The sequence below is a fragment of the Protomyctophum parallelum genome (assembly GCF_964188405.1).
Source record: "Protomyctophum parallelum genome assembly, chromosome: 10".
Taxonomy (NCBI): domain Eukaryota; kingdom Metazoa; phylum Chordata; class Actinopteri; order Myctophiformes; family Myctophidae; genus Protomyctophum; species Protomyctophum parallelum.
In genome coordinates this window covers 31,589,491-31,610,411 of record NC_139704.1, presented here as the reverse complement: position 1 = coordinate 31,610,411, position 20,921 = coordinate 31,589,491, and the positions used below count along the sequence as shown (strand labels likewise).

The 20,921-nt window shown below is 41.7% G+C and overlaps 1 protein-coding gene across 3 annotated transcripts in view; it reads right to left on the bottom strand.

Moving 5' to 3' along the window:
• Nucleotides 1–20,648, bottom strand: part of klc1b (kinesin light chain 1b) — a 37,687-nt gene extending 17,039 nt beyond the window's left edge. For all 3 annotated transcript variants that reach the window (XR_014569882.1, XR_014569883.1, XM_083775474.1), the window contains exons 1-7: nucleotides 20,578–20,648; nucleotides 7,481–7,757; nucleotides 6,080–6,310; nucleotides 3,072–3,153; nucleotides 2,166–2,394; nucleotides 1,960–2,047; nucleotides 297–398 (exon numbers count right to left, since the gene is read on the bottom strand). Coding sequence is in view for 1 of the 3 variants with exons in the window: in XM_083775474.1 (XP_083631600.1) it covers nucleotides 297–398; nucleotides 1,960–2,047; nucleotides 2,166–2,394; nucleotides 3,072–3,153; nucleotides 6,080–6,310; nucleotides 7,481–7,741 (993 nt within the window). In the remaining 2 variants the exon portion in view is untranslated. The remainder of the gene's footprint in view (nucleotides 1–296; nucleotides 399–1,959; nucleotides 2,048–2,165; nucleotides 2,395–3,071; nucleotides 3,154–6,079; nucleotides 6,311–7,480; nucleotides 7,758–20,577) is intronic.
• Between the last annotated feature and the right edge of the window lie 273 nt (nucleotides 20,649–20,921).

Genomic DNA, 20,921 nt, shown 5'->3' with positions numbered 1-20,921 from the left:
AAAGGTGAGGAGTATTAGCATTTGCTATTTTCACATTTTGCTGTGGATACACACGTAGCCATCTCTGAAGCTATATTTAATAGTTAAGTATGTCTATCACAAAGAGATAATTTTTCACTGCTTCATCACCACAATAATGGCATGACTGTGTCAAGTACTCCGATTTTACGTCAAGATAGGAGTATGGTGGATAGCTTTGTTCAGCAGATAGGAATATGCTATGTGGTCTAGATAGGAGTAACGTATACTGTAGCTGCAGTAGGGGGGGGGGGGACGGACGGACGGACATGGCTCACCTTTTCTCTGATCTCCAGGGCCCGCTTACACAGTGGCTCCGCCTCCTTGTACTTCCCCCTCTTTCCGTAAAGCACGGCCAAGTTGTTCAAGGTAGCAGCAACCTGGACCCAAAGTATGCATGTTAACAGAAGACAGAGCAACCTGGACCCAAAGTATGCATGTTAACAGAAGACAGAGCAACCTGGACCCAAAGTATGCATGTTAACAGAAGACAGTCAAGAAATACAAACGGAAAATAACAAACGCAACCAGCTGGGATTGCTACAAGCAGTGCTTTCACCCTTTCCTTAATTCTTCCATATTTTCATTCAATTTAATTTCTGGCAGTTTGTCTTCCTGAATGGAGAAATGGGAACGGGACTGGAATGAAGAGACACGGTGGTAGCCAGTGTTTTCTGTCCCATGATGCCGTCTCGGGGATCAGAGCATAATGATATGGAGAAAGAAGAGGGCCCAGAATGCTGCAGGGACTAGAACTGTGCTTTAATTGCTTCCTTTTGGTCGTCCACTGGCGCCACAGCGCATATCTGTTATTGATCGTTTTGACAAAACTCAGGGAAGATTTCATGTCTTAACATACGCTCCTGTCACTTGTTTTGGATGGATTTGGCTCTAGGGGGAATGGAGTAGCTGTGACTGATCACTGTTATGCCTGTAAAGACTGAGGGGAAGGCTGGTCAAAAATCCATATTAATACTCCAATGAAGGATGAGATCCATACAGGCCGGCTGACAGGGAAGGAAGGATAAAGGAGGCATCTCGGTTATTGCTTCCTTGTTGACAGTTCTTGTGCAATTTTGAGTCAAGAAGCCTCTTGGCTCTTTTCAGTTGTCTAGTCTGGTGGCAAAAAATGCATATAAACACTATGGTATTGATTCATTGAATGTAGCCTACTAGTAGATGATACTTAACACGCTAATTACCACCTGTTCCTCACTGACAAACTCATTAGAGACTGCCGACTCATGTAAACCTATTTCAAACTGTGTGAGTTAACTATAGAATAGAGTCCATTTAAGGAATGACCATCTCTTGTTACTCCTGAAACTCTGTACACTGCTGAAAGTATAAAATATGTGTTGGGGATGTGTGTGGGGAGTTCGGAGGGAAGCTCTAGAGAGAGACACACTAGTCTCTCTCTGGTGTGATAACATATACAATAAAATAATGGAGTTCGAATCCTGATGGTTGAGTCCTGCTTCTTCCTGATGTTGTTTACTTACTAATAGTGAGAAGATTAATTCCCATTGCACTAGTCGACACTACGGATTAGGGCTGTGAATCTTTGGCTGTCCCACCATTAGATTTCCGATTCTTGGGGGTCACGATTCGATTCAAAAATTCAACTCGATTCTCAATCCAAAAATGAAAATTCCAGATTCTATTCAAAATGATACTCGATTCAATCAATACATAGGATTTCATCACAATCAACTCCAGCCAACTGAAGTGACTATACTACAGTAACTTGAAAATGACTGAAGACATGATGTTTACTGTGATTAGGGTAAGCTTACATTTCATGTCACAAACACCATGTAGTGAAAACTCCTGTAACTGTAACCAGAAAAAAAGATCTAAATAAAATAAAAAACGATTTTTGGAAATTATGAATCGATTTTGAATCGAAACGGGAATCGTGTGGTGGTGGTGGCTACTTACGGCAGGGTGGTCTTTGCCCAGGGTTTTCTCACGGATGGACAGTGCGTCGTTGAGCAGGTGGGCTGCCTCTTTGTATTTGTTCTGATCCCTGACAAGAAAAACCATGATAGAGACAGGGTTAGAACGGGTTAGAACGGGTATGTAAGATAAGATTAGCTTATGGCCCCTGCAGTTAATGTGCCTGAGAGAGGGAGGGATGTTCTGACCTGTAAACCAGGGCCAGGATGTTGAGCATGGTGGCCACGTCCGGGTGGTCGTGTCCAGAGGTCTTCTCCAGGTCCTCCAGGGCCTGCTTGCAGAGCGGCACGGCCACCTCGTAGCGGCCCTGGGAGGCGTACTGGATCACCAGGTTGTGGAGGGTCCTCAGGCGGGCCGGGATCTCGTACCCTCCCTGCTGGGCGGCGGCCACCGCTGCACTGTTGTGCTGGTGTTGCACTGTGGGTTAGAGTTGGATTAGAGTTTCAGTCATAGTCGAATGAATAGCTTCCATTTAGTCTTAGTCACCCGGAATGTTTTAGTGTCAAGTCTAGTTTCAGTCGACTAAATATCATAACATTTTAGTCGACTAAAATCTACTAAAATACACTAAAATGTATTTTCTCGGGTCTTGATGCCGTCGTAATGACCGTTTTTACACTTAAAAATAATAGCCGATCTACAAGCTCACAACGCGTCGCAGTTCAGCATGCAACCAAGTGTAAAAAGACTTATACTGGATCTCTTGTCCACTAGTCCCTTCCTAACATTTTAGTCTAGTTTTTATTTGTTGACAAAATCGACAGTATATTTAGTCATAGATGACAACATTTCTCACTTTGAAACTATACTCTTCCAAGCACGATAAATAAAAGTCACAAGATCTTCTGTGAAGAGAACCGTGATGTTGACATACACTCTATAGTGTATACTCAGAGCTTTAGTGTACTTTTTTTTCCTACAGTTAGACAGATGCTAGGTTCTTAGCTTCCTTATGATTATTGATGACTATTTTTTATGTATTTGTCCATTTGATGTATTACCATGTGTTGTTCTTGCTCACTGCAAATTGCTCTGGATTAAGGGTGTCTGCGTGCTAAATGCCTAAATAGTAATGGAGTGTTCCTGGTTCTTACTGCCTTGTCCGTGCTCCTCCTCGTCGTTGGGGAACAGGTCATCCAGGGAGTCTTTGGGAGTTTCCCCGTCTTTCTCCTCCTGCTGAGGAAGCACGTCACAAATCAAACATTAGACCTTCTAACCAAGGACCATCTACATATATTGACCATATTCAGACAGCAGCCATTTCACACTTCAATTAGATATAGTAGTACTTATTGATCATTTTAACTGCTGTGTAAATTGAGCATGTGTCTCAGGAGTCTATCTTTATTCTTAAAAAAAAAGAAAAATTATTCAAAGAGTCAACAACCTGCAATATGAGACATGCTTTCTATCAAACATCTGTTATTGGGAAATGTTTATGTAGGTGTAATTTCATTGTTTGGTTCTTTGGTTATAAGAACATTGCATCTAATTTGTAACTAATGCACTCAAATACAACAAGAAAATAAATAAAATGGTAAAAATAAAATGTAAAAAGTCACATTTACTACAAAAAGGTAATGTCTCAAGACGTGGTATATTACGACGATCTCTCTGACCATCTAAGAAACCACCCCTACTGCTCAACACAAACATAACGATGATGAAAACCTGTATGTACTACCGGTAAATTAAATCAATTATTCTCTTAATTGGGCTGCCGGGTAAAGACCACGGCCTGCGTAGCTTTGCGCTCCCGCTGAGGTAAGCGGTCAAGCATACATCTATAGAAGCCATTACATCCTCTTCCAGTGACTACAGAGAAGGTCAGAGCATGGAGATAGTCATCTCCAACACCCGATCAATGATGACCTGCCCACAACAAGGCTCATTCCTGGAACACTATGTACGCACGCAGGCCATTTCCTCTTCTCGCTATAACCAGCAGTGTTTAAACCAGTGGTTCCCAAAGTGGGGTCCGGGGACCCCCAGGGGTACTTGAGGGAGTTCCAGTGGGGACCCAGCTAAATGATAATTTGCAACCAAATGGACCCTTATGGGTCTGTAACTCAGAGAGTGTACAAATGGAAGCAAATGGACCCTAGCGTGTCCATTTGTACACTCTCAGAGTTAAATTAACAGTGATTTTACAATATAAATTGGTGGTCCCAGAGATAGAAATGCCATTAAATGGGGGGTCCGTAGCATAATGCGTGTTAAACTGGGTGTCCATTCAATTAATATGTTTCGGAAACACTGCTAGAGCCATAGAAATCCTCCCTTATCGGGGTCATTGGCATATGTTTTCAAATGGGGGGTCCATGGCCTAATAAATGTTGATTTGGGCGTCCTTGACACAAAAAGGTTTGGGAACCACTGATTTAAACCCATCCTGGGTTGCCATCCTGTGGAGTATCCATGGGTCTACTCTCACTGTAATGATTTGGTGCCTATGATGACTATTGTCTGTCTTTTTAATATATATACACACAGTATGTATGCATTTCCTGAATGGGAGTCTATCAATAGCCACTTATTGCCATTATGGTTCATTGTTCTTGCCATGTCTTTGTATATTCCATCTTTTTATTTACAATAGTGTTGTGCCCGAGCTGTTTTTCTTTCTTTTCTTTTCTTTTCTTTTCTTTTCTTTTCTTTTCTTTTCTTGTTTGTTATTATGTTCTTGTTGTGTAATGTCTGTTTATTGTCCTTCATTTTGTTAAAACCAATAAATATACTTTATAAAAAAAAACATTCTGGGCAGGAACCCCTTTTGGTGTTTTAAGCATTATTTTATTCTTTAGCTATTGAAGAAATAGCAGATCTACAAGCTCGGTGCACGGCACTCGCACGGCTATATATATCACGAAAGATTTTAACTACAATTTTTGCTTCCGGGGGAATTACATATAATCTTGGGGGTCCTTGACATGAAAAAGGTTGAGCACGACTGACATAGAAACATTGTTTTTTCAGAAAACTGTCAGGATTTAGAAGACATTTGTAGGATCGTCCTCGGTCTAAATGGGCTAAACATGAGTTACATGACCGAGATAAATAAACTAACTAACTAAGTAACTAGCTGTGCTTATCACAGACGCATACGTTTTGTCCACTACAGTTTGCTCTCCCTGCGAAACAAATCAATGCTCAGTAGATTGGAAATGCTCCAAGTTGATTTATACTTTAATAATAAAAAAAAAAGCCGTTTGTCCTTGGACTGGTTAATAAACAACTACGTTATCACCTCCTGCCAGTATCAAGTGAAAACCCATTCCCGTATTATCGACACGGAAGTTATCTGAAAACGCAGAAATCAAACCATTTCAAACACAAAGCTTTTCCGAGAGCAGAGAAAAAAGAAAAAATATCAGTCAACTATATATTTTTTGAAGACTCCCATTACAGCGGAGACCTGCAATCTAAGCACTGCACAGAAAAGTGCACTCAAACTGAAATTAAATGCCTAAAGAAATGCATAGAGTGACTCACACAAGCATTGTTTATTCACACCCTTTTTGGTGTTTTAAGCATTATGTTATACTTTAGCTATTGAAAAATAGCAGACCTACAAGCTCGTAGCATGGCGCTACGAGCTTGTAAGTCTGCTATTTTTGAAAAATCTTGAAAATGTGAACGTTTTTAACTCAAATCTTTGCTTCTGAGGGGTTCCTGGAACAACATATTTTCAGATGGGGGGGGGGGGGGTCGGTGGACAATTACATATGTTTGTGGTCCTTGACATGAAATATTGAGCACCACTGATACAGAAACATGAGGTTTAATGAAAATCACACCGTGTGAACTGAGTGGTACAACTCCCCCCCACCTCTCTCTCTCTCTCTCTCTCTCTCATTAGCAGGCAACAGTGCAGCACTATACCTCTCTCCGTTTCTGGCACAACAGCGCCCCTACTGGTACTCATAGTCATATACTGGTGCTCATTAACCAACACAGACACACATAGGTGAACACAGGCATAGGTGAACATGGACATTGCTGTTCCTTGGAGTGGTTGCACCACTAAAAAAGTCATAATCTAGAAGACATTTATTTTAATTTCGACGTCAGGCCTGGGTTATATCATGAAGACAACACTCACTGTGGGCGAGACGTCCTCGTCGTACTTCTTCAGCTGGTTCATGAACTCCAGGTGCTTCTTCTCCTCCTCCAGCTGGGCCACGCTCTGCTCGCTCTTCTGCAGCTTCTGCTGCGTGTTGGCCAGCTCGTCTCTCAACCACTGGTTCTCCTGGCACAGCCTCCTCACCTGGGCACGCAGCTTCTGTTTCTCCGACTCCACGGCGTTCAGGTGGTTGGACAGGGCCATCATCACCTGGGAGGAGGAGGGGGAGGGGGAGGAGGGGGAGGGGGACGGGTCGCTCAGCGTTAGCCCATTTTGACCGGAGATCAGATTCTAAAAATGTCTTCTACATCCTGACAGTTTTCTGAAAAAGCTATGTTTCTATGTCAGTCGTTCTTAGATTTTTCCAAAAAAATAGCAGACCTACAAGCTCGTAGCGCACCACTTGTAGATCTATTTTTCAATAGCTAAAGCATAATATAATGCTAACACCAAAAGGGGTTCCCGCCCAGAATGGGTTAAGAGAGACATCGATAATGAAATAGCAGGAGCAGATGACGGTGGTGCCCGAGAGGCAAAGCGTTTAGGAAGAAAAGGACAAAAGAGTTGAGGAAACAGAGTTGAAACCGAGTGAATCATGATCACTGTTCTAAGCTCAATATAGAATGAGGAAATTATGAAGAAACAACAATATCCTCTCAGGGCTCTGGACTAAAAACCTCATTTGTACTTTGTTGCACAGTGTCTCGCTCAAACATGACATATTGTCAACATGACCATTTTTTGTTGAGCGAAATGCACTGAGACTAGACTGTGGTGTACTCGTTTTGTCTTGTTTTTGTATTTAGTTTTTTGTCTGTGCATTGTAATGTCCTTATTGTGGTACTTGTTTTCCTATGTTGTGTTTAAAACAGAAAAATGTGTGGTTGACATTGAATTGCGATTGTTCAGCTGTGAAATTTCAGAGCCTCAATAAAAATACATTGGAAAAAAAAAATAAAGATTAGCCTCAACACCTCTAGTCCTCTACATAGTGGTCCGTATCACACCCGAAAATAAGCTAAGAGAGAACTTACAAGTGTGCCGTTTGTGAAATAAGCTTCTAAATAATGTGAAACCCTTTTAACTTCTTTGTGGTTAAAGCACTCAAACTTTCTTCTTTTCTGCCTTGATCTCCTTAGACTAGTTTAGACTAGTCATTTGGTTAGACCAGTCATTAGTCTTACAACTACAACCTATCTCAAACCCTCACCTCCCACGGGGCAGCACACCTAAACCTAACCTTAACCCATGTCTAACCAATGACTAGTCTAAACTAAGTATGCACCCCACCCTTTCTTTGTCTTCTTGGGAAAAACAACACGATGCACATATGCATTTCTACTACTAAAACTGTGACGCGACCATAACGCCGGTTCTCACCTGTGCCTCGCCCAGGCCCAACTCGATCATCTCCACCGACTTGCGCAGCAGGTTGGACTTCTCGTGCACCAGGTTGGCCTCCTCATCCTTCTTCAGGCACTTGATGGTCTCCAGCAGGCTGTGGAGGATGGAGTTGTGCTCGTTCTTCAGCGCCTCCAGGCCCTGGATGACCAGCTTGGTGTTGGAGATGATTTCCTCCTGGGAGAGCTTCTCCAGTTTCTCTTCCCGCGGGTAAACCATCGTGGACATATTCTGGTACATCCAGCTCAAGGGAAACCTGGAAGGAAACAAAGAAAGAAAATGATGGTGAAATGTGGACCGTTATTGGTTAGTGAAATACAAGTTGACTGCCACTTCCTCCTAATGCCAACTTTTACAATGGGTTTCCCCCTTAGGGCCGATTCATACTCCTATTTTACCGCTGTTTCTGCGCTGTAGTGCCGAAATGATTTCGGCTCGTCAGAAATTTTCAGTAGCACCGAAGAGCCGACTTAAAAATGTGGCACAAATCATTGAATATATATATATATATTCTTTCAGAGCGAATGTTTTTTTATTTCGACGTCAGGCCTAAATGGGTTTTAATATATACTCTAAGGATTTCCCAGGCTTTTCATTTTGAGCCTGCGTATCTCTCAACTACCGAGGCTAGGAGTTGCCTAGCTCATAGCAGGCATTCTGTGAAGAAAAGTGTTCAGACTGAGCTGGAGAAACACGCTCTCCCTCTCTCACATGAAAGCAACCGTCTGAGAAAATTTGATTTTCATGAGCTGCTTCCGAGCGTGCAGGATGTGTACCGCCGCTGCATACATTACCAAAGAACCCAGCAGAGTTGTGTACTATTTGTGCATAGAGGCACATCTGTCACAACACCACCGCATCTCTTCGGTTCGGTTACTTTCTTTGTTCAAACTGCCAGTGTAAACCCTCTGACATCCCCCTGGCTTCAATTTCATCAGAATTCCTTAAACCCGAGTTATACTTAGTTGCAACTGTTCGTCGCACTGTCGCACAGCATGAGGAGCTGCGAGATTGTAGATCTGCAGCTATTTTTGGTCCATAATACTCATGTTCTGCTCAGGCTTTACACTGTCTGGCGATACTATAGGAGACACTATGCACTGGCCTATAACCCATTTTTGCGGGAAGCCGGGAACCCCTTTTGGTGTTATTATGTTTTACTTTAGCTATTGAAAAATAGCAGATCTACAAGCTCATAGCGTGCCACCGAGTGGCTTCTTGGGGGGGGTCCCTGGAACAACAACATAACAACAACATATTTTCAGATGGGAGTCTGTGGCCAAATGCATATATTTTTGGGGGTCCTTGACATGAAACTGTTTGAGAACCACTGATATAGAAACATGATGTTTTTCAGAAAACTTTCATGATTGATGAAAATTCGACGTAAGGCTTAAATGGGATAATATAACTAACTATCCATGACATTGTTCACAGAACAACATGTAAACAAGCTTCAGAGAACTCACACTGAGCCCCGACAACAGCGATACTGAAATGTCTCTGCTTCACAACCATAAAACTAACTACTAAGGAAATAAATTCACAATACATTCACATTTTATTACCATGGCAGGAGGAAGGAAGGATTCAAATTCCAGGTTAGTAACACTTGTTATTTAAATACATAGCATGCAAGCATTCTCTCTCCCATTAGGATTAGAGTCGGTGTTCATTTATGACAGCAAATTCTGTTTTAGTCTTAGTCTTTTGGATAACACACCATATAGTTTTAGTCCTGTCTCAGTCATCTGAATAGCCTTAGTCTAGTTTTAGTCGACTAAATATAGAAATCTTAGTATTTAGTCTTAGACAGTCAACAAAATTAACACAATTACATGTGTCAAATGTGCTTCAAACATTGTGACAAAGAGAACGTGTGTGTTTGGAGCACACATCACATGGAATATCTGCTGCATGCACGCCAAGAGAAGAAAGTGACACTCTTGACTTGTGGAACTGTGGCTTTGTGGTCTAAGGGTCGCTATACCAGTTACAAGGAGTCCTTGTACTGCTACTGTATGTTACTGTATTTGAAACTGTATTTCAAATGCTTCCGTCATACAGTCTGGAGAACGGAAGCTCTGATCATGAGCAAGCCATAAAGCGGAAGAGAAGCATCTGCCCCAACGTCTTTACAGTCGTGCAAATTTATCCTAATATCAATCGAAATGATCTACGCATATATAGCTTGCTGCTCAGCAGAAATGGAAAAAAATAAAAATGTATGCAAATATTTCTGTGAACAGAAATGGCAGCTTCCTTGCTCGGAGTGCGTGTAGGTGTAGTTCCAGACTCAAGCATTCAGAGATTGTGGAGTAGTAAGTCTAGGCTATTCGAGACTACTGTATGCCCAATACACTGTACAGTCCAAGGAGACAATTACAGGGGAGCGTAAATAAGTAATAACATGGCAGAGTCACTCGTCTGGACAGAAATAATACAGCATCCGGTTAAAGAAAATATAATCGTGACTCGTTTGGAGGAAAAAGCGTGTGCTGCCTGCAAATCAGACAGTACCAAACACTCTGGACATAGCCTATGACTCACTGGGACACGTCATTGTGGATTACATCACAGAAATAAATGTCTGTGGTCCACAAAATATAGCTCTACCGGTCCCTTCTACTGGGAAACAGACCGGCAGAAACCAGAGCCAACGCATTTATGTGTCTGCTGCGTTGGTCCGTTTAACCCATTTTAGGCAGGAACCCCTTTTGGTGTTAGCATTACGTTATGCTTTAGCTATGTAAAAATAGCAGATCTACAAGCTCATAGCACGCCACCGAGTGGCGCACTACGAGCTTGTAGGTCTGCTATTTTTGAAAAATCGAAACAGAATAGAAATAGAAACATAGCTTTTTCAGAAAACTGTCATTTTCAAACAGACATTTTTAGAATCTGATCTCAGGTCAGAATGGGTTCAGAGTGTGGAAGGGATGAAACACCAGCTGAGAGATCCATCTGCCAAGAGGGAAATGTACTGGTGAGCCACTCCCCGGATAAACCATGCTATCCGTTCATCTGCTGTTCTCGCACAACGCAGAGACATATTAGTGAGAAAATGCCTCGAAAAGCTACAGAATTAACATGGAACACCCTCAGTCAACCCATTTAGGCCTGATGTTGAAATAAAAAAAATGTTCGCTCTGAAAGAATATATCTTCAAAGATTTGTGACGCATTTTTACGATTTTTCATAGCAGACCTACAAGCTCGTAGCGCAGCTTGTAGATCTGCTATTTTTCAATAGCTAAAGTATAACATAATGCTTAGTTAAAACACCAAAAGGGGATCCCGTCTAGAATGGGTTAACTAACATTGACAAAGAAAACTAACAACCAGAAACAAAAGTACATAATCTGTGATAAACTGGAGGTTATATGATATTGATGATAACCGTGGTTATTTAACTATATGCATGTGCGTATCTAGAAGCAAATGTTTAAAGGTCAAATAACTGCGACCAGCCCTCCATCTAAGCACAGCATTTTAATTTAATTTGGACATACGTAGACCATGGAAGTGGCTCACTGGCCACTTACCACTTTTTATAGACGACCTAAAACAATACGCCTTTTTTCCATACTGTAACTTCCGACAATATAATGATGACTGACTGGTTAGATGTAGCCACACATTAGGGCATCAAATTGTTTAAGCAGATTAACCAAATAGCCAACTAAAGCTTAGTAGCTCAACTGGCACAAGTAGTCTCTCAAATAAAACAGCTTACATTTGCCCGTGTGTGTGTGTGTGTGTGTGTGTGTGTGCGTGTGTGTGTTGGTTCCAGGTTAATTTGATACCCGACAACAATAACAAAGCTTACAACTGTTAACTGTATAATGGAGGAAACACCCTTAAGGCGTTACTCTTGTTAGCACCAAAACAAAGTGTGCATGTTTGATACTAAAAGTAATCCCATCTCTTCCTCTGATGTTACACACACACAGTCACACACACGCTCCACCTTGGAATCCCAGATCTTTTCTAGGCACAGACAGGGGAAAGGCGAAATTTATGATACTTCCCACATGATAAATGGTAAATGGTGCATTGATATAGCGCCTTTTATCCAAGGCGCTTTACAGAGATTGTGCATTACATTCACCCATTCACACACACATTCATACACCGATGGCAGCGGAAACCATGCAAGGCACCAACTAGCACATCGGGAGCAATTAGGGGTTCAGTGTCTTGCTCAAGGACACTTCGACAGTAACTCTGGGGGAGCCCGGGTTCGAACTGGCAACCTTACGGTTACCATCCAGGCACTCTACCCCTGAGCCACCACCACCCGATGATGGCGGGCCCCGTGAACACACAGAGCAGGACATGCCGTCAGCCACTGCGGTCAATTAATGGACAGCTACATCTCAGTCAGGCTGTGTGGAAATTGCTGAATCTAATCAAGATGACTTAGAGCCTGTGCATTTCTCAGAGCAGGAGGCTTTGGAAGGGGCATTGGGGGCACAGTTGATCAATAGGAGTGTCAGGTAACATACAGTACATAACCCTATGGACCAGATCTGGGAAGATCCAACATAGGGTCTAGAGCCGTAGGGCGTGTTGTGTTGCTGATGATGGATGATGAAACCTCATAACTCAAAATGTAAGTGATGTTATATTTATGTTATTGTCGCTTATGATTCACCAGGAAGAACCAGAAGCACCGTAGACCATTTAGGCCTGACGTTGAAATAAATAAATAAACGTTGGCTCTGAAATAAATATATATTCAAATATTTGTGCTGCATTTTTACGATTTTTCAAAAATAGCAGACCTACAAGCTCATAGCGCGACACTCGGTGGCGCGCTATGAGCTTGTAGATCTGCTATTTTTCAATAGCTTAAGTATAACATAATGCTTTAGTTAAAACACCAAAAGGGATTCCCGCCCAGAATGGGTTTAGAGCCTCAAAATCAGCAGCATTGCAAAAAATAAACATGATAAAATATGACATGAGACACTTCACAATTTTATCTCAAAGAGAGAGTGAATAGTCAACTTTTCATCTACAACAAAAGCAGCTAAATTTAAGACACCTCATGGGAGGGCACAGAACGCTGCAAGTCAGTCACCATGATATTGCTGCAGTGCAGGTATAAACTATGTTTAAGCTGTTAAACAGCACCGCTATGCTTACAAAGTCATATATGAGTACATACATACAATATACATTATGACCCACAATGGACATTGAGAATCTTTCATCAGTTATTTAGCCCATTCTGGGAGGGAACCCCTTTTGGTGTTTTAAGCATTATGTTATACTTTAGCTATTGAAAAATAGCTCATAGCGCGGCTGCCATTTTTGAAAAAGCGGCACAAATCTTTGAATATATATTCTTTCACAGCGAACGTTTTTGCTTCTGAGGGGTTCCTGCCGGAATAACATATTTTCAGATGGGGGTCGGAGGCATATTACATTTTTGGGGTTCTTGACATGAAATATGGAGCATCACTGATACAGAAACATGAGGTTTTTCAGAAAACTGTCAGAATTTAGAAGACGTTTTTTTTAAATTTCGACATCAGGCCTAAATGGGTTAGTAACTACTACTTCCTCTTCTTGAATCCTATATCCCTTTGAACCAATAATAAGGAAATGTAAATTACTTTATCCGTACTGAATCTTTAACAAACAAGTAGGCTAAGGTTATTTGTAAAACACATTCTAATTTTGGTAAACATGAAATGTAGCTTTTAATCCATCAACTGTTACTGTAATATGAATTACCTATCTAAACCCAAGCATTTATTTTATTATTTATCAACGTTACAGAGGCTTCACAAAAAAGGTCCATAATAGAATGGCAGAATCACGTCTTCAGAGTAAATTAGTAACACAAATGCACAGAGGCAAAAGATATTGCATACAATACAAAGCAACACAATAATAAACAGTACCTTGTTGCCCTCAGCCAGGTGCTTGAACAAAATAAACCTTTCATTCTGAACACAGGAGTGTTCCCTTGCTGTCGTTTCCATGCATGGCTCTCTGTTGCAAAGAAAGACCGCGCAAAAAGTACTCTACTCATCTACTTCCTGTTTCTCACAGTTTTCAAAATAAAAGCTATACAATAACAGAGCCAAACATATTTAAGTTGGTAAAAAAACATTAATAATAATAATACACTATATAACCAGATGGCAGCAGCATGGCACTTAAATACACATTTAGCTATGGCTAACCAGGCTTCTTCAAAGGGTACGGAGCAAAGCCACTATGTGACGTTGAATATATATCATTGTCCAAATATAATATACAGTAGGTGATGCACCAGCTCTGTGGAAACAAAGGCTCTATCGAAGAGGGAAGAAGAAACATAAGAGAAGGCTTACACTCATTAGTTTAAGTCTAGTTGCGCGTGTCCTTTGCTACATTTTCCATGCCTTCAGAACACATAATGTTGTGCATGGTCTACACACAGATGCTTATTTGTAGTCTGAATGAGCAGGCAGTACCTAGTAGTGATTCACTGTATGAGAGTACCACGTACTGTAGCATGCTGAATCTTCTGTAGACTACATTCAGGACAGACAAGTCAAGTCACAGAAGCAAATCCAATAATTGGAAAGGCATGAAGGCAAACATCAAACTCAGTGTCAATCTGGTAAACATGTTTTACATGATATGCTTGCACATCTTCTATCCATCTATGCACGCTGTCTCTGTTTGTACGTGTGTGTACGGTTGTAAAATCCACGTAACCCAAGAACCGTTCACCGACTTCAAATTCGACACACGCGTTCCACACCCACACAGAGAGTGCAGTGCCCGGTGTCGAGTCGGTCGGACCCACAGTTGTCCAGCACCGCCAAAAAAGGCCTCTGCCCGGGCTCTGGACAAGGCCCCATGCCCAGGCTCCATATATGGAGCTGGACTGGATCACAAAACTGCATATTTGGTCATGCCTGACACAGAACTCCATATAGGAATAAAGGGACGCAGAGCGACACAGACAGATGGGTGGAACGGGTACTCTGACACGGGTGGCTATGCAATACCCGTTGGAGGAAGTTGGAGATCATGTATAGATCTCCGACTTCTATCGTTACTTCCATCGTTCTACGTAAGCCCCCCCCCCCCCCCCCCCCCCCAATATTATTCCCAATACTCCCTTTGTCTCTCCTTACAATAACCTGTTCCATTTTGTAAATGTACCAATTCTTGCACACTAACAACAACCAGCCACACCAACGAGCACTTGAGCAACTCATCTCAGCAACAATCAAAGTAGCTGGCATTGGCAAAGCTTGCTTGGTGTTTTGTATCTTAAGAACAGAACAACAATAGCCAACAAAACTTACAAAAGGCCTATCTAAGAGGAGATCTAAGCTATAACAGGTGGGTTGGGAACTACTCCAAGATCAGAGTTGATACAGTGAACGGTACAAAAGAAAAGCCAATTTTGGGAGTCCTAAAGCCCCAACCACACCAAATGGTCACCATGCAAATCCTCGCAACATGCAACTCCTTGCGACTAGTTGTGATGGCATGTTGCAAGGAGTTGCATTGGTGTGTGGAATCAAGTTTTTCAAGTTGAAAACCACGTCAATATCAAACGCTACTCCACCTCAGTGTTGCACATAAGTAGTAGGATTAGTAATAGTATGACAGTGTTATAAAAAACAAGCCAATAACGTTAAACATGTGCGATCACGATGTGAAATATTAATTTGTACTGTAGATCTGTTTCAGTTGCCTACCAATGACACTAATCATCACATCTGCGACCTCTTGATTTAAACCTAAAGTGACAGTAGAGTACCCATACTGTATATAGCTCAATGGAGAGTAAACATACTTAATGAAACATGAAACAATCAGTTTCTCCAAAATGTAATATATTTGGCAAACTAATAGAATATTTGGAGGGCCTAGTAATGAGTTGTGTTTATTTTAACGATAGGCTGCCGCTGCTAAAATATATTTAACATTCACCAACTTCGTTCATTTAAGTTAATAAATAAAATGCAGTTCCGTTAAGAATGTATTGTTTGTCTCGCCTTCTCCACAGAGAGGGGAACATATTTATTTATGGTGGGATCGATAAGGACCTGGATTGATAAATAATACAAATGAACAATCCCCAATCCCTACTTGGAGCAAAAGTGGCCTTAAGCAACAGCTCAAGACCTTCTCAGAACATCTAAGATACACAAAACACAGGAAGAAGAGCTTTCATCTTGAGAAGCCATGGCACTGAAGAAGTCTGAGTTCATCATTCTGTGTAAACATGAGCTCTCTGAAATACAGATGAAATCCGTCACAAACTATTTAGAAGGGTTATTACTGCAACACAGAAACAACAGACATACTGGGTCTCAGGGATTTAACACCACTGAGGATGAAAAGACTCGTTTCGACTTCATACAAACTGCTACTTCAACGGTGCAGCATACATACAGGTGCTTATAAAAGACTGGTTCAGACTTCATACAAACTGCTACATCAATGGTGCAGCATACAGGTGCTTATAAAAGGAGCCTTTCATATCGCTCAGGATGGAAATAGGTAGCCTGGGCTTTGTAATTTGCATAAACAAATATAAAAGTAACAGTATGTGTGCGCTGTGAGCCTGTGACACTGACGACTGACTATGCATCACAGACTGTCTTCAAACTACTGGTCATGTTTTCTCACAATGACCAGTCTTTTTGTGTACAAAATGAATTGATTAAACTAAAAATTAAGTTAACACATCAAAATAAGACAGACATAGAAATAGAAATGCTTAATTTGTAATTCATATAGTGTACACAAAGAAACATCTAAAATAATCCTGCTTTAACACTCAGAAGCCAGCAACATGAAGATACAAGGATACATCTGACAAGAGAGAACTGTAGCATTGTCTCTGGCTACAAAAAGCAAATAATCTTGAACTGGCATCAAGCAGCTACAAAGCTAGTAGAAAGTGTTGTTAAACCTACTTAGTCATCTCCCCACATGGCAGTAGTGCAAAAGACAGTTTTATCTGCGACACGTAGACGGTTGTATCTGTGACATGATGGTAAACAGTCTGTGACATGGGTACTATTGATTTAATAATACAGAGGAACATTAGTTTTTGGTTTAGACTAGTCATTGGTTAGACCAGTCATTAGTCCTACAACTACAACATATCTCAAACCCTCACCATAAGCCTAACCTCCCACAGGGCAGCACACCTAAACCTAACCTTAACCCATGTCTAACCAATGACTAGTCTAAACTAAGTATACTATGCACCCCAATAATTATAACTCATCAAAATCCAAGTTTCAATCCTGAACAATAATAGAGGTAGTCTCCCTGAGAATACCTCAATTCTTACACAACCTATGCGGTACCTCCTCAAGCAACTCATACATCATTCATGCTAGCTGCGTTTTCAGCTACTTGCTGCTGCTTGCTGGACCACAAAACTAACCTCAGTTCCTGAGGCGGATCAGATCCACATCGTTTGGCACAGAAGAAAGACTGATGAAATGACAACTCAGCAATAGCTCTACTAACTACACCCCGGCAAATAGCATCGTTTAGAAAAAGGCTTTGCTAGTCCGTAGGGAAAGAGACGGTCCTTAAGTTGATATGGAACAACCCATTCAGAATGAAACGGACAGGTTGATGCGGCGACAGGACTGGGGGATGAGTGAGTGCAGAGTCTGCAGACAGAGGCAGGAGACCAGAGCAGTTGCCGACTGGATGACCTTCCTATTTGATTTGCTCAGTCAGAGCAGCCACTGCCAGCCAGCCTGATCTCAGAGGGGCAGACATCACGGACCTGCCCCGCCCACACCGGCAAAGGAGGAGAGAAAAGGCTGGATGAGGGAGGGGGAGGAGATCTAGACACTGCTTCTACTGCCATCGGGACACAAAAGGCCTAGCATAATGAGGCTAAAGGCGTTTTCACCAGCCACCAAGGCCCTGCTGTATACAAAACAGTTCCAAAGGTTAAACCCACAGTCTTGTGAGGTATTTGTGAAGGTATTCCATTGGAATTGACCGACATTCATTCCCAGGCCGCCTTATCCTAACATAACATTTGCTGTAAGCCCCAAATGCCTAAACCATACTCAAAATTCTACTCCTGAAAAAGTCAACTACTCTTGTCAGGCCCAGCTAGAATATTACAATGTTCCATTCCAGAGATGATGACACACTGTATCATACTTATCGTAAACACCTCACTGACTCATAGTACACATTACATGGCTAGGTGGCGGTGCTCAAGGCAAGCATAATAACTCTGGGGAATTATGTATGCAATGTAACTAAGCCTGTAGCCAGTATCTGACAACATGGTAAAGTAAAAAAAATCACACACGTGAGGGCTAGTCACAATGTCACATCGATGACTTTTTTCTCAAAAGGGAAAATCCATCCTAAGATAGCATATACGTAAATGTGTTATTATAATGTGTTACAAAAGCCCACTTCAGATCCCAGGATTCCAAAAGCCCAAATCAGATCCCAGGAGCCAATCAGAAAGGATGAACTATGTCTGTAAATCATGATAAACAAAAGGAATTGTTCCACTTCTGTGGGATTTGATGGGTGTCACAAAACATCCGGAAGAGGTGGGACATCTGCACTTATATTACAGGTTCCTCCAACCCCTACATATTTGTTTTCCTGGTACGGTTTGATGTATTTATGTATGTATTTTATGAAGAAATAATTAAATACCATGATCCAAACACAGTACAATCACACCTAAAACACTGCAGCCCATCTCCCCACTTGCCTATAATAAGTTAACACCCGGACAGTGATGCATCAAAAGGAGGATGCAGGCAGGCAGCGACACACACACATTATAAATAATACCGCATGGGAAATTATCTGAGATAATTTGGTAGAATGACCTTCATGGATTCACCCCTCCTCTGAGCAGTATGTCACCAGCAGCACCCCAGCTCATCTCAGCCTGTCCCCTCCAGGCTACTAAACTAAGGCCCAGACTTCATTAGCATCCATCTGACTGACCCACACATTATAGAGGCTTAATGACTGCACTGTAGTTTTTTAGGCTAATATCAGCATCAATATCCGTCACTGAAAATAACCCATTTAGACCTGAGGACGATTCTACAAATGCCTTCTAAATCGTGACAGTTTTCTGAAAAACCCTATGTTTCTATGTCAGTGGTTCTCAAACATTTTCATGTCAAGGACCCCAAATATATATACATGTAATTGGCCACCGACCCCCCATCTGAAAATATGTTATTCCAGGAACCCCTCAGAAGCAAAGAGTAAGTTAAAAACGTTCGCTCGAATATACAATCAAAGATTTGCACCACATTTTTAAGATTTTTCAAAAATGGCAGACCTACAAGCTTGTAGATCTTCTATTTTTCAATAGCTAAAGTAAATCGTAATGCTTAAAACACCAAAAGGGGTTCCATTCAGAATGGGTTAACCAACCTAACACACACCGTCTACCACATCATCATCATCCTCCTAAAACAAAACACCCGCCTCTCTGCGGTCCTGATATGAAAGGACAGGGGATGAACTGAGTTACCCCCCCAAAAAACAGCCGGTGTACTGTGGTGTGGTGCACTTGCTGTTGGCAAGTGCAATCGCTTACTGCAGCTAGTTCTACAAGACTGAGGGGCTGCTGTCCTCAGGGAAGAACAGAACTCATGTGCTCATGAATTATTAGATGATAAAACAAGAAGCCATTTTTTCTCTCTCTGCAGTTGCTATGGCTTGCTTACAGTTTCCAATAATAATAATGTTTTACCCTTTACCGTCCTTTGTTTCAGCACATAATATACTCTAATATTAAACCATGGCTATTGAATTAGTAGATACAGAAAGAAAAAAACTGCTCTGGAAATTCATGAGATAGTTTAGATATAAATGATGAATAACCAGATCTGCAGCTCTACACCAGATCAAGACCTTAGGCAGAAAGATTTAAGACAGGGTGTGGTGCAATGTTATTAGGCTATATATATAAAGCAATGATCCTGGCCTGTGCGTTCAGAACAGCTAGGACTGCATTGCATCAACAAAAGGCAGAAGCTGACCTCTGTGCCATCACTCTGCAATATGCATTTCCTGTCACTCAGGTCAATGTATCTTCTGTGTTTCCTGTGTACCCATTCATTCCCCTGTCCCGGGCACAAAGTGCCAGCCAAACCCGGGAGGGTGTGGTAGGACACCAGGGACAACTCTGGGGGAAGTGCCAGTGACTACTGTACCAAATCATGAATCATCCTCCCCATAAAAACCAGCTGCTAGAGTTCATCACAAATATGACTGTTGAATCAGCATGCCCAAGGAAGGTGCAAGGGGAAATATTATCAAATGCAGCATCTCTCTGCCTTAGGCGTGTGTAGCCTACTGTAATTATAGTCGCTAATGCCTCTTTTGAAGTATTTTCTATCCGTTTTATCAGAGCATCTTGCCTTGTTTCAAGTGTTGATAAATCAAGTACATTCTAATCTAGAACACAAGGAATATATTTGATATTAATATTATATAGTATTTGTTACGAGTGCAAATGGCTCTGCTGCACCATATGTTGACTTGCAATAATGAACAGAAGGCAGATTGAATAAAAGGAGATCAATTTAAACTAGGTGTTGATTTTGGCGTCTGGCTTCAAACAAAACAACAGTCACGAATATGTCTGTCTGCATTCACCTCCATTATTAAGAAAGGACCGCTTGCTTATCAGCACACAAATACATGATACATTTGACATCAGATTTCCCAGTCAGTGTTACTAGCCCCGACATAATTTATTGTTCTCGGATGTTGGGCGTAAAACCCTACACACCCAGAACAGACTGCTCAGTCAGTGCCTGCCTCCTACGAAACAAACCAAACAGCTTGTTGCTGGTCTTTTTTTTTTTTTTTTGCGGTCTCGTCAGCTTCAGCTAGCATTAGCCTACAGTTAGCATTACAACCACTCCCCAAAATAGTGCCGCGTTGCCATCGTTCTTCAAACCAACTCTCCCCAAAAACGTCTAGAGATAATAACGAACCTACGCCACATGGAAGCGACACGCTCAGATATATCGTTGAAACGGGTGGTTATATTCGTGTTAATTAAATCTCACTTACCGCGAGCTAGCGGACTGACAGCTGCCTCAGCCCCTTTAAATCCAAAATGTCTGCTGCGTGCTCCCACAGCGCGAGCTGCTCTCCCAGCAGCCACCAGGCTATTGTGGAGTGACGTCACGTTGTTTTCACCATAGAATATTATTTTCACCACCACCTTCCGAGGTGGAAAGACTGGTGAGGCGAGGTTACTTTATTTACCATTACCACCACCAGAGCAGTGTTGTTTTTGGCAGCAAATTTCTATTTTAGTTTTAGTCATAGTCTCTTGACTAGTTTTCACTTAGTTTTAGTCACATTTTAGTCACCTGGAATGTTCTAGTGTTTAGTCTAGTTTTAGTCGACTA